The 14305-nt window shown below is 49.1% G+C and overlaps 1 protein-coding gene across 24 annotated transcripts in view; it reads left to right on the plus strand.

The window, feature by feature from the left end:
- Window positions 1–14305, plus strand: part of ANK1 (ankyrin 1) — a 218437-nt gene that overhangs the window by 140531 nt on the left and 63601 nt on the right. For all 24 annotated transcript variants that reach the window (XM_058720556.1, XM_058720549.1, XM_058720562.1 and 21 more), the window contains 8 exons: window positions 393–491; window positions 4932–5030; window positions 6123–6221; window positions 7167–7352; window positions 8417–8515; window positions 9215–9313; window positions 9608–9706; window positions 13151–13348. In XM_058720556.1, the coding sequence (XP_058576539.1) occupies window positions 393–491; window positions 4932–5030; window positions 6123–6221; window positions 7167–7352; window positions 8417–8515; window positions 9215–9313; window positions 9608–9706; window positions 13151–13348 (978 nt within the window). The remainder of the gene's footprint in view (window positions 1–392; window positions 492–4931; window positions 5031–6122; window positions 6222–7166; window positions 7353–8416; window positions 8516–9214; window positions 9314–9607; window positions 9707–13150; window positions 13349–14305) is intronic.

Consider the following 14305-nt stretch of genomic DNA (forward strand, 5'->3'; position numbering starts at 1 on the left):
GGATGTACTGGTGTTGCCTCTTTGCCTTTACTGATTGCTGCCATGAAAATTAGCTGCATTGGGAGTTGAAGCTATATCACTTCAAGGAAGTGATTGCCTAAAGCCTGGCCAAGATCTAAACTTCCAAGTAAGGTCACCCACTGGCTCTGTGAGAGCGTCTCCACACTTAATATGGATATGAATCTGGGGAGTGGTGGTCTCGCTCTTGCCCTGTTGTTCTGTCATCTGATGTGTCTATAGAAAAGTGCCCGGAGAGGCTGGGCCGGCCCCGCTCAGGGCCCCCCCTGTTCTTCCCGTCTGGCTCTTCACACATCTCTTCACAGGGAAGGGGTGTCTGGAACAGAATGCATAGTCTCCTAACCACACTCTTCCTGCCTCTCTGCTCTTTACAGAATGGGCTGAACGGCTTGCACCTGGCCTCTAAAGAAGGCCATGTGAAGATGGTGGTTGAACTTCTGCACAAAGAAATCATTCTAGAAACGACAACCAAGGTACGTCTCTTAGGGAACGGGGAGCTTTTCATTGATAATTTAAGTGTTCAGGTCCCTCATGTATCATTCCAGACCCTGACATGGAAACCAGCCCTTCGTGAGAGAAAGCCAAGTGTGTTTCTGAATTTCTCTTGTGTTTCCAATCACTTCCTAGTTCTCTGCATCCCCAAAGTCACCTGAAAGGCAGAGGACCCTGTTTCCACAAAAGTCAGTGGGCTTTTACTTTATTCTCATCATTAGGTTATAAATCTAGAAAGAGAACCCTTTTCGCTATGGCTTTATGTTTTCTTAGGGTCCTTGACTTGAGTGCAGGGTCTGAGAGCTCTAGCAGTTCTACAGTCAGGTGCCTTGGGTCCGGCTCCCAGCAGAGGCAATGCACTCCGTTTCTGAACAAGTTAGTTGGTGAGAACTCTCCATTTCCTCATCTATAAAATGGGGACTGTAATACTTGGTTTCAGGATTCGTATGAAAACAAACTGAGATCGTGTGTGTCAAATGCCTGGTGCGAAGGAAGGAATCGGTAAATGTCGGTGACCGTGTTGCTATTGAGGCGTAGAGAAGACAGCCAGACCCCTCTCATTTATCCTTCCCCAGTGAGTCTTCCTTGGTCAGCCGCACACTTACCTCCTCTCCTTACCAATTACCTTGAACAGCCTTCTCTTCTCCGAGGAGGCATTTGGCCAAGGCTGACGTCACACCTCCCACGCCAGCATGCTCTTCCCATAGCCATAGATTAGAAGTGCCAGTGACTTAAGTCCAGAAACCACAGTCATGAAATTATGCATCTGTAGGTTGTAAAATCAATTTTAATTCTCACATGCATCCGCCTTGTTTATTTATTGAACAAGGTGTTGCCAGCATTTCAAAACAAAACTAAACCAAAAAACTCACCTCTCTCTACTAACTTGAGCACAGCGTTCTCTTCTCTTCCTTCCTGGTTACTTCCCATGGTTTTCCTCTTGGCTCTGTCTCTCCGGCCTCTTTCTTTTTGTTTGCTGTGTATTCAGCATGGTCTTATACCCAGCCTCGATTTCAGTTCTGTGCTGCAAACATTGGGCCTCCTCTCCAGCAGAGAACCAGAAGAACAATAAGTAGAGATATAATATGTAGTTGTGAAGTGCATTACCAAAATATTATGAAGGGACAATCATCCCTTGAGGTAAAATTCTGTAATTTTCATGTCACCTCCCGAAGGTGAAAAGATCTTGCTGGTAAAATAGACTGAGTTGCTCTTTCTGAATGTATGTGGGGCATTTTTTTCCCCAACCCCATGACGAGTACCAGTGGTTTCCACCCTTCTTTGTGGATGAAGGGGATGCAATTATTTTTCCTTCTTGTGCTCTCACATACCTGGCTGCAAGCAGTGCGCCATCTGACAGGCTCCATGTGGGCTGGGGTGGCTTTTCTTCCCCTGGCGCGTCCTCAAGAGCTGTGCAAACATGACGCTTCAGCATTTTTGCGCTCTCCGCATTTCCCCCTTTGTTATTTTGCAAGCGAATGCTTGGTGTGTCTTTGTTATTTATAGACGTTTTATAAGCCAGCGTGGTTCCTGAATGCTGTACAGAGGGAGGAAAAAAGGTGAAGCAGAAACCGTGGGCTGAGCAACAGTCATAGCAGATTGGGGAATTATAATGGGTCTTGCGAGCATGAGAAAGTTTAAAAAAAGAAAAGAGTAAAAAGCCAAAACCAGTAGAGTTTCCTAAATGTGCTTAAATGTTTTTAAAGCACAAAACAAAAGCATCTGTCCCCATCCTCCCTTCTCTGCCTCTTAGAGGCCTGTGCTCAGCATCAACGCAGGTAGTGAGGGAGAAAGCCCTAATCTCTCTGCTTGCATCTACCGGGCTCCTGCTTCAGTGAAGCCCCCTCCCTCCCCACCCCCCTTCCAGGAGCTCTAGGACTCCCTGCAAATTGGAGAAGGTGGGTCTTTGTGGATCAGATGTAGCTAAGAAATTTTTCTTGCTTCTTTCAGGCCATGTTCTTTCATGCAGAGGGAGGGGTAGAAAAAATAGAGGCCCCAGCTCCTTGCCCTGTGCCCCTGACCCAAGGCCAGAGGCCTTGAAGTTCACAGTGTGTGCACGTGTGTCTAGGTGTGTGTGTTGGGGGGAGCGGTCTGGCTACCAGGGTCTCCCCTTTGCTCTTACCCCTCATCAGTGCTGCCCTCAGCCCAGATCCAGAAGATGGCATGGGCCAGGATCCACAGCCAGGGTTCCGCACGGGTCCAGCTGCCCCCCGATGCATTTCTATGGGGGAGAGCTCTGATGGACTGTGATTTCGAGCAGAAAGAGGCAGATGGAAAGAAACAGTTGACGTTGCTTCTTGAGGTCAAGGAGCCCGAGTCTCAATCATCTCTGTACTCCCGTGCCGGGACCGGTGCCTGACACACATGTGCTCAGTGTATAACAAACAAACACATGAATGGGCACAGCACACTTGCTTCTAAATAGGGAGACTTGGAGTTCTGAGTCCTGATTTCTAGAGAAGGTTCTGTTGCCAACAGCCATGTTCCACTTAGTACAGTGAGTGAGTCGGACCCAGGTGCCAAGGCCTCTAAATGTAAGCTCTTTGGACTTCTATGAAAAATGATTAATTAGCCTCTATACATTCATTTCTGGCACTTATTCTCTGATGGATATTGGAGGAAGAACCCTTTTGTTTATCAAATGGGACTTCAGGAGAAATCAAAAAGACAACTTGGGAGGCAAGAAGCAGGTTACTCTTGCCTGATACAGGCCACACTTTGGAAACAGAGACCTGAGCCCCCTGAAGCCCCCAGGAGCTTTCAGTGGGGCTTCCTCACCCACCTGTGGGTGCTTGGGACAGTGGTGGCTGGGGGACCCAGAGCTCGGTGTCCGTGCTGCTCAGTTCCGCCTGGGTGAGGACACTTTTCTCCCAGTGACAGATGGCCCCGGTGCATAGATGGAGTTTGAAGTCCTGACTTGTTGGGACTTGAGTTGTCTGAGATGGATTAGCAAGTGTTTCTGTAGTTTAGGTAAATTATATACCATATGAACTGTAAAAATACTGAGTTCATTTGAGGTCTCTGCTCCTTAAGTAGCAGGGGGGACAGATGGGCCCACATGGGTCCTGTTTTCTCCCACCTGCCCTATTTGACTGAAGCTGGCAGGTGAGGCCTGTCCTGCCTGCCACTCACTGAGCTGGGGGGCCAGTGGGGTCACGTAGGTGAGTCAGAGAATGTGCCTATGTTCCAGCCCCAGGATATCCGGGAGGCAGGAAGGAGCCTGGCAGGAAGGCCGGCATCCTGAACAGAAGAAGCCTGCTAGACCTGAACCCCATCTAGCAATTATTAAATATGTGGGATGAATCCGGACAAAGAAACCTCAGTATTCCAGTCACCTCCTCACAACCTGCCTGGTTTCTTAATCCCTATTAAGGGTTTTAGCTTTGAAAAAGTTTACTTTACAATTTTTTTAATGTTTATTTTTATTGAGAGAGAGAGACAGAACACGAGCAGGGAAGGGGCAGAGAGAGAGGAAGACAGAATCTGAGGCAGGCTCCAGGCTCTGAGCTGTCAGCACAGAGCCCGACACGGGGCTCAAACTCACGAACCCTAAGATCATGACTTGGGCCAAAGTCGAATGCTTAACCGACTGAGCCATCCAGGTGCCCAAAAAAGTTGACTTTAAAACAATTGTGCACTATTCTCTCTCACTTTTGTCTCCTCTCTAATCTGGAGGAGCCCTGGCTCATTATATGTATTTTACTGATTAATATGTCAAATAGTCTTTTTTTGTTTTTGTTTTTTTTGTAGTAAGAATTCATTCCTATTTATTTTCCCCCTTTTAATTCCATATTCTTCTTCCCTTCCCTAGATGCATTATATAGTTCATTTTATTACCCCCCCCCTTTACATATTGCTACCCTTAAATCTCTTTGCCTTTCCTCCCTCTGTCCCCAGGTTAAGGGTGCTGAGTCCACAGGGCCTGCTGGCCTCCTTCCCCAGAGCTCCAGGCCTCACGGCAGGGGGCTCTGTGTCATCCTGCAGAGTTACAGCTGGATGTGAGGAGCTGGAAGTCTGAGGAGGCCGGCTCGCCTGGCAAATCTTTCAGTGTGTGTCCTGAGGAATGCTGACGGGTCTGTCAGCCGATGACAGAATGCTATGTCTGCATGCAGCAGATTAGGTGTTGAGAAGTGGTTTTTTTATCCATTAGCGTGAGGTGTTTTTTTTTTGTTGTTTTTTGCTTTTGTTTTTGGAGAGCAAGAATTTTCCTCCTTGGGCTTTCAGTACCATTTCAAGGTGTATAATGGGGCAGGCACACTCGTGTATTGTCTACCCATTTTGGGTCTAAAGAAAGCCCACTGTCCCCCACCCCAACCAGCACCCTTGTTAGTATACCTTTAACAGCGACTTTACCTTTGATGGTCACAATATTGTTGGCAGCCTGGTGGGAAATCTTTGCTTCCTCTCCCCGTGTGTTTCAGAAAGGGAACACAGCTCTGCACATCGCCGCCCTCGCAGGTCAGGATGAGGTGGTCCGGGAGCTGGTCAACTATGGCGCCAATGTCAACGCCCAGTCACAGGTGACGGCTCTCTCCCGGGTCCTGGGCCAGAGGGCATTGCCCTTCTTTTCCACCTGTATTTCTATTATGTAGTGGGTGCACTGAATAGCTTAATCGGCAATGTGTCTCCAAGCAATAACAAAGGCATCCCTTACTATTTGTTCATGCTTCTGTTATGCATTCTAAGCACGATGTGGTTGATCATTGTGGACCCCATCTCTGTTCAGTGAAACCAGCCAAATAATATATCTAGCTATGGCTCCTTTGGGGAGAGAGACTGTGTTTAGGGGTGGGTAGGACATGGGACATAGGGGGTTCACAAAGAAGGGAGTGAAAATAGAGGGGGACTGTGTTTGTAAGAGGCTGACTTCCATAGAGTGTCAACCCGCAGTTTGGTGCCCTTTTGTAATAAATCCCGCTAAGCCATTTCTTTTTATTTTTTTTAAATTTTTTAAATGTTTGTTTATTTTAAAAACATTTTTATTTTTTATTTTTGAGAGACAGAGACAGACAGAGCATGAGTGGGGAGGGGCAGAGAGAGAGGAAGACACAGGATGGGAAGCAGGCTCCAGGCTCTGAGCTGTCAGCACAGAGCCTGACGCAGAGCTTGAACTCAGGAACCTTGAGATCATGACCTGAGCAGAAGTCGGACACTTAGCCTACTGAGCCACCCAGGCACCCCATAAATGTTTATTTTTGAGAGAGAGAGAGAGAGAGAGAGACAGACAGACAGACAGACAGAACATGAGCAGGGTGTGGGCAGAGAGAGAAGGAGACACAGAATCTGAAGCAGGCTCCAGGCTCCAAGCTGTCAGCACAGAGCCTGATGTGGGCCTTGAATCAAGAACCATGATATCATGACCTGAGCTGAGGTCGGTTGCTTGACTAAGTGAGCCACCCAGGCTCAATGCCCCCCTTCCCCCCAACTAAGTCGTTTCAAAGTGTCCGTGAGTTTTTACAACAGGAGATACTGGTGGGGACATGGCCCTGTGGGCTAGCTGAAAATACAACGAAGAGAGAGTTGTCCTCCAGTTATGAGGATTTTGCCCCGGTTTTAGCATGTCTCCCTAATTTTGTGGGTAAATTTTAATGACGTTTTCTCTTGGTTTACAGAAAGGCTTTACACCCTTGTACATGGCAGCACAAGAGAATCACTTGGAAGTGGTTAAGTTTTTACTGGAAAATGGAGCTAATCAGAATGTAGCCACAGAAGTAAGTACCTTGGGCAAATGGCCTCACTGTGGGACATCTCCAGAGACAGGACGTTGCCGGGGGCGTGCATTCCTGGGACAAGGCTTAAGATGCTTCCTCAGTCACGATCCGCGTAAAGTGTCACAGAGTGCTCTCTACCTTCTGATCACTGCACTCATCCTGGGTGCCATCGGGCTCTTCAAGGGAGTGAGGGACAAAGTCATGGGTCTTGAGGAATGCCCAGACACATACCAGAGAAATGACATCAGAGTCAAGCTTGTCCTTCCCACATTAAGCACCACTGAAGGCTGGACCTTAATGAGAAAGGATCCTGCCATAAACCATGAGTCATTTCAGCTCTGATCCTGAGTTTTGTCATTGATGAAGTGATGAAATTGAACTAGATAGAGCCAACAATTACATGACTTTGTTCTCATTCTGCTTTGCCAGTCCACGGGGTCCTGTTCCCCTTACACACAACTGAGGGGATTAATGACAGTAGCTCACAATCAAATCCTCAGTGCCTGGCATAGTTTCTAGCATTTGGTAGGTGTTAATAATACTCATGAAATGAATAAATGAGTGATCTTCTGCCATGTTGAAGGCACTGGCCTGGCACCAGTAGATCGGGTGACAGAAAGGGTAGGCAGAGAAACAGAGGGCAGTGAAAAGCCCTCGGAGCACGCAGTGAGACTGGGAGCGAGTTACAAAGGAAAATTAGTGGCTGTAGGCTCTGTGGGATTATGGAGAAAGAAAGTGGGGCCAAGAAAGGCTTTAGGGACCAGGTGGCATTTAAACTGAGCTTGACAGATGAAGAGGGCTTTGAGTTGTAAGAAAGTCGTTTCAGGCTGAGGGCCCATCATGAGCAAGAGCCCTGAGGTGTGAAAGCATGGGTCCTGGCTTGAGGACAGCAAGTGGTCAGATACGGTCAGAGCAAATGCATCTTTCCTCCTTTCCTCTGGCCAGGACGGCTTCACTCCTCTAGCCGTGGCTCTGCAGCAGGGCCATGAGAACGTGGTGGCACACCTCATCAACTACGGGACAAAGGGCAAGGTGCGCCTCCCTGCCCTGCACATCGCAGCCCGTAATGATGACACCCGGACAGCTGCGGTGCTTCTGCAGAATGACCCCAACCCGGACGTGCTTTCCAAGGTGAGGGCAACCAGGCCCAGGAGGACCAGGAGAATGCTAGTACCTGGACCACGGAGCCGTATGGGTTACAGAGGCTCCCCAAGAATGAGCCGAGGCCAGAGGTGGTACCAGCCATGCACACTGAACACCAGCTCCCACAGGGCCTTCAGATTCCTGCTGGGACCCGTGGGAGCTACAGTGGACAGCCTCACTTTAAACCCCTGGTGAACACCAGGAGAGATATGCTTGGTGTGGAGCAGGAATGGTTCTTGTTGCTCTAGGTCATCCAGAGGAGTGTCCAGGGCAGCTTGGGTCTCTGGCCGGAGTGAAACTTGGGAATCTAGCGGGTGGTGTTCTAGAATTATACCCCTCTTTTCCTGGTTGGCCCCTAGTGGAGGAAGGGAAGTGTCCCCACATGGGGAGATGAGGACTGGGAGGGCTCCCCAGGGGCCTGGACAGCTAGCTGTCTGATGTTTTGAGGCACTACTGATCCACTATCTATAAGTTTGGGCTGTTAATTACTTCTCTTGCAGTGGGAGTGGATTGCACTGAGCTATTCACACGGTCCCTCCAGCCCACGGTCGCTGAGTTTTGTCTGAAAACTGCTGACCGGATTAGGCATGGTCTCAGGTTATAGGACAGAATAATGACAATGACCCGGAAGGGTCCAAGGGCTGCCTTTGGCCAGCAGCTGAGTCACAACACCCCTTTAGAGGGCTGAAACAATCTCTAGAGCTCAGATCGTGGACCCCAAAGCACTTTTCATTCATTCATTCAAATCGCTTTGTAAATAACCATTCACGTGAGTGGGCCCTGCAGAGTTAGAGGTCATGCTAGTGCATGGTTTGTCCACGTGAACCACAGTACAAAGAACGTGGGTCCCTCAGAGGTAGGACCTAGCTTTGAATATGACTTGCCAGAAAGCATTCCTTGATCCCTTCAGCAAATGTTCTCATCAGTCAAAATCTTTCCACATCGGGTCCTCTGGCCCTGCCAACATTTCCAGAATCCCTGTGCTGATTCTGAGATGGAAAATGACAGTGTGAGGCTTGTGACAAGTTGTTTCCCCCTCTGTCGTGCTTCAGACGGGATTCACCCCCCTCCACATCGCAGCTCACTATGAGAACCTCAACGTGGCCCAGCTACTCCTCAACAGGGGCGCCAGTGTCAACTTCACGCCGCAGGTAAGGTGCTCCGGCAGACCCCGCACTCAGGCCAGGGGTTTGGGCTTGTCTGGCCTCTGGGCTTCTGCCTCTCGCTTTGACACCATGAATTTCCTCCTTATGGCACAAGTGACCATGGGTGGGACCGCCTGGTGTTTATTGAGGCTGCTCATTGATGGGTTTCTTTTTTTTTTTTTTAATGTTTATTTATTTATTTTTGAGAGAGAAAGAGAGGCAGAGAGGGGGAGAGACAGAGGATCCCAGGCAAGCTCCCCACTGTCAGCACGGAGCCCATTGCATGGCTTGATCTCACAAACTGTGAGATCAGGACCTGAGCTGAAATCCAGAGTCGGACGCTTAACCCACTGAGTCACCCAGGTGCCCCTCATGGATGGGTTTCTGATCACCTGCATATCAGTTTCTGTTTGCCCATTCTCGAGGTGGCAAGCCTGGAGGGCAGGGCTTTCTTCCAATCTGTTACGATGACTCTGGGAGACATGGCTCGGTCAGATTGGTGAGATTAACCACCATGCTGTCACATCCTCATAGATTTTGAAACCTTTCTTAGGTGAGAAATGGACTAATGGTAGGCTTAGCGTGGCCTCTTATGTTGCTGCCGCTGTTGGGCTGAGGCTGGGAGCCAGGGGGAGTGGGGAGCATAGCAGCGGCATTGGAGGGGGAGGTGCCAAACCCTCACTGGTTCCTGTTCCTCCCTTCCAGAACGGCATCACGCCACTGCACATCGCCTCCCGCAGGGGGAACGTGATCATGGTGCGGCTCCTGCTAGACCGCGGGGCCCAGATAGAAACAAGGACCAAGGTGGGTGCCAGCGAGCTCCGTGGCAAGGCCCAGGGAGGGAGTTCTGCCTTCCAGAGCCACAGCTGGAGTGGTGGCTCTCAGGGACCAGCTAGTGATGGGTCTCCATCATCCTGGACTAGCTCTCAGTGGGAGCCAGGATGCAGCAGGAGACATAGTGAGATGTGCTGAAGTTGAGGTGGTCTTCCAGGAAGCATCCCCGCTTCTGTGGCTGCAGTGATACTGCGGGCAGTCTTCCCTCCAGTGGCTCTGATAGGTGCCTTTGGGGCTTTCTCTTTTGGACCCTGTCTTTTAAAGGATGAATTGACACCTCTCCACTGTGCAGCTCGGAATGGGCACGTGCGAATCTCAGAGATCCTGCTGGACCACGGGGCACCCATCCAAGCTAAAACCAAGGTTTGTGCTTCCCTGCTTCCCTCCTGTGAGGAACATCTTTTCCCCAGGGGTCCAGGTCAGGGGGACCCAGGATCAAATCCCACTTCTGAAAAACAGAGATGCTAATACTACTCCCAGAACCAGTGATGTGTGATGTGTACCCTGATGCCTGTCACACAGGAGACACTCAGTATAGCTCTAATTATTTTTTTAATGTTTATTTGATTTTATTTTTGAGAGAGAAAGCATGAGCCAGAGAGGGGCAGGGGGGAAAGACAGAGGGAATCCCAAGCACGCTCCACATCACCAGCACAGAGCCCGATGTGGGGATGGAACTCACAACTGTTGAGATCATAACCTGAGCCGAAATCAAGAATCGGACGCTTAAGTGACTGAGCCACCCAGGAGCCCCAGTATAGCTCTAACTATTATCTATCTCAGGCACGGCAAACTTTTTCCCTAAAGGGCCAGATAGACTTTGCAAGCCATGATCTCTGTTGCAATGATTCCACTCCACCATTGTTGTAGGAAAGCAGCCATGGATAATATGCAAACTAGCAGTCATGTTCCAATAAAACTTTATTTACAAAGACAGGCAGCAGACCAGATTTGACCCACGGACTGTCATTTGCCTGCTACAGCTCTAGATTAACCCTTGTGTCTTTTATCTTGGCTCCAAGAAAAGACAGACTCTAAGCACCCCAAGAAGTCTTTAGAGCCTGGGCCAGACTGAAGTGAAGTTAAAAAAGAAAACAGAATAGCTCCTCTCAAGGTCCATGAAGGGCCAGAGCAAAGGCCCCTCCTTCAGCTCCTGAGTCTTCCTGGGGCTAAAGCTGTCAGACCGCCTCGTACTGCTTACACCTCCCCTAGGCCTTCTGCCCACTTCATTGGGGTGAATTTGGAAGGGTGTGAGAATAGAACAAGGGAGAAACCAGGCCCATTCACAGCCTCCCCAGAGGTCTTGTGTGGGCAGTTGCAGATAGCCCATAACCATGAAAGCCGTCCATTCTGTGACAGATCATCATGGGAGTCTTTCTACACAGCTACCTGTAATTTGGGTCATGACTCACAGCACCAAGCTGGCTTTGTGTGTGTCCGTGTGTGATTGGTCGGGGGCTGGGGGTGAGGCAGGATGTATCCTCTCCTAAGCCAGTTTATTTCTCGTTTAAACCTCCATCCACGGCTGAGTTGCTGTGTGACTTTGAGTGTGTCCCTTACTCTGTCTCTGCCTCTGTTTCCTCATCTGTAGAGCTCTACCCGTCTCTAGAGTCGTAGGGATGATCACATGAGATAATATAAAAGTAAAAATCCTCGGATAAGTGAAGGTAGAACTGCTACCTTCTGTTGTCAGATCAGGAAATTCTCAGCGTTTTCCCACAGGGGTCCTGTGTTTAAACTTACATAAAGGTTCCTAAGTTGGTAATGATTTTATATTACCCAGATTATGAGGATGGGGCTTAAAAAGGCAGTCATGAAAATTCTTCACTGAGAACTTCCGACTCTTCAACTGGGAAATAAGTTAGGACCTCCGTAAAACTCACTAAGTGGCAACGAGCTGTGTTGGTTTGCTGTCACAAAGTGCCACACGCTAGGTGGCCTGAACAACAGAGGCCCATCGCCTGACAGTTCTGGAGGCTGGAAATCTGAGATCAGTGTCAGCAGGGCTGGTACCTTTGGGAGCTGTGAAGGGGAATCTGTTCCAGGCCTGTCTCCTGGCTTCCCGTGGTTGCTCACAGTCTTTGGCATTCCTTGGCTTGTAGATGCATTGCCCTGACCTCTGCCTTCAGAGGCATTCTCTCTCTGTGTGAGGGGCTGTGTGCAAATTTCCCCCTTTTAGGAGGACACCAGTCATACTGGATCAGGGCCCACACTAAAGACCTCATCTTAACTAACTACATCTGCAATGACCCAGTTTCCAAATAAGATCATGTTCTGAGCTCCTGGGGTTAGGACTTCAACATGTGGATTTTTCTTTTCTTTTCTTTTCTTTTCTTTTCTTTTCTTTTCTTTTCTTTTCTTTTCTTTTCTTTTCTTTTCTTTTCTCTCCTTTCTTTCTTTCTTTCTTTCTTTCTTTCTTTCTTTCTTTCTTTCTTTCTTTCTTTCAGTTTATTTGTTTTGAGAGAGAGAGAGAGAGAGAGAGAGAATCCCAAGCCGATTCCATGCTCACCACAGGGTCCAACACAGGACTCAATCTCACAAATGTGATATCATGACCTGAGCTGAAATCAAGAGTTGGCCATTCAACCAACTGAGCCACCCTGGCGCCACCAACATGTGGATTTTGAGGTGATACAGGGCAACCTAGTACACAAATACAAGCTGTCCTGCAGCCTGATTGTATATCTCCCTTGCTGAAAATCCTCTTCTTAGAGCTCACATCCCAGCTCCTGAGCTCATGGATTGTCATGATCCAACTCCTGCCTGCCCCCCACCCAGCTCCAAGCCCACATCACACTTTGCCCTCCTTTGGGATTTAACTGCATTGAGCTCCCTGAGTTCCCCAAGGATGGCTGCCTCTGTGGTATAGCACACACTGCTCCCTTCGCTGGCAGATTCTTCCCCTTTTGTCTTCCTGGCCAAGTCCTAGCTCAGGACCACCTCCTCCTGAAAGCCGTCTCTCCCCATCCTCCCTGCTGTGGACCTCTGTGCTTTGATCTTGCCTTTCCTGATGTTACCACACTGAACAGCAACAATGTATCTGTTTCCACTCTTTTACCTGACAGACTATAAAATTCTTTAGGCCAGGGATTATATCCGTTCTCTTTTGTTTCCTTGGCACTTAACCCATACCTGGTGCTCATTAATCCCTTAATAAATATTTGTTGAATTAATCTGTGAATGAATGAGTGAAGAGGCTCCTCTGTCTTTAATGTTTTTTAAAATAGATTGCCACCTAAGAAACCATGAGAGTCTTTAACAAAGTTTTTTAAGTGATACAGATTTGTTAGGGGCAAAGAACAGAGGGATTTAGATGCGAGTTCCATGTTGTGCTCATTCATTCATTCATTCCTAACCACGTGAATTAAGGATCACTATGTGTGTTACATGCATATATGAGGATTGTGGGGCATATGAGAGATATGAAGCATAGTCACTGGTCTTAAGAGGCTGATAAGTAAGGAGTGAAGATACACACACCTGGTAAGTTAGTTATAGATACAATTCAGCAAATCTATGAGTAAGGTCTGAGTGACAGGTAAGAAAAGCCCACAGAAGTCTAGGGTGGTCAAGGAAGGCTTCCTGGGAGAGGTGGGCCTGGCTGGAGCTGGCTTGGAGGATTTGATGAGGTAGAAAGGAGAGTGTAGTCAGAGACCAGCATGACCACAGGGGCCAGAGTGAACCAAACTCACTTAGGAGCTGCCTGGAAGCATCGTGTAGGGAAGAAGTAGGAATGAGGTTGGAATTATCTCCTTGAATTTCTGTGTTCATTTCCTTTACAACTGCTTCTCTTCCCTCTTCTCCCAGAATGGCCTGTCTCCAATTCACATGGCGGCTCAGGGAGACCACCTTGACTGTGTCCGACTTCTGTTGCAATACAACGCGGAGATAGACGACATCACCCTGGACCACCTGACCCCACTCCATGTGGCAGCCCACTGCGGCCATCACAGAGTAGCCAAGGTCCTTTTGGATAAAGGAGCCAAACCAAATTCCAGAGCCCTGGTGAGTGGGAGGCTATTGGAGAGGGTGCCAGAGGGTCAAAGGCTGAGGCAGGTGGGACTGAGCTGTGTGGCTGAGCTTGGTGAGAAGGGCACCTGTTGGTGCCTGGAGGTACCCCTGAGATTCGGGGTCTGGATAGTGGCAGTGCCTTCTAGGGCCCAGGAGGCAGGATGGTAACCCCCACACTCCCTGCCACATTCAGCTGGGTATCGCCTTCTGCACCCTGATGACCATGGCCCTGGTGACGGGCTGAGGTCAGGGGTGGGTTTGAACCCTGGAGATCTGGCTAAGAAGCCGTGTCCGTGGTATGTATGTGGGTTGGGGGAGCCACTCCATCTGAGACAGCCCAATGCTGAGGAATAGACTGCCTATAGACTGCCTGCTTTGGCGTGGTGAGTGCAATGGGCTGAGCTAAACATCCTTCCTCTGCTGATGGACTTAGAGTTTTCACAGTGCTGGTGAAAGTTCTCGCCTAAAGCCAATTGTCCCCTGGGACTATGGCTCCTCTTCCTCTTTCCCCAGGCCTGGCACTTTGAGGACACATCATCAGGGATCTGGTGGGGCCAGAACTCTGCACAGAGCATGGCCTTGACCACCATGTCCTCTCTGCCCACTCCCAGAGGGGAGAATTTAGAAGGCAGGAGAGCTTCCAGTCTGACAAGGATGGCCCCTTCATTCATTCAGAAAGCTTTCACAGAGCTTTTACCACATGCCAGGGACTATTTGGGGGTACTTGGGGGATTTCTGTGTTTCAGCACTATTGACATTCTGGGTCTGATATTCCTTGTTGTGGGGGGCTGGCTTGTGCCTGGTAGGATGTTTGGCAGTGTCCTTGGCCCCCACCCTCTACATGTTAATATCCTCCTCCTCTGGTTGTGACAACAGCAGTGTCTCCAGATGTTGCCAAGTGTCCCTGGGGTGGGTGGGACAAAGTCCCCTCCCCTCCCCTCACTTTGAGAA

Source organism: Neofelis nebulosa, chromosome 3 (genome assembly GCF_028018385.1).
Source record: "Neofelis nebulosa isolate mNeoNeb1 chromosome 3, mNeoNeb1.pri, whole genome shotgun sequence".
NCBI lineage: Eukaryota > Metazoa > Chordata > Mammalia > Carnivora > Felidae > Neofelis > Neofelis nebulosa.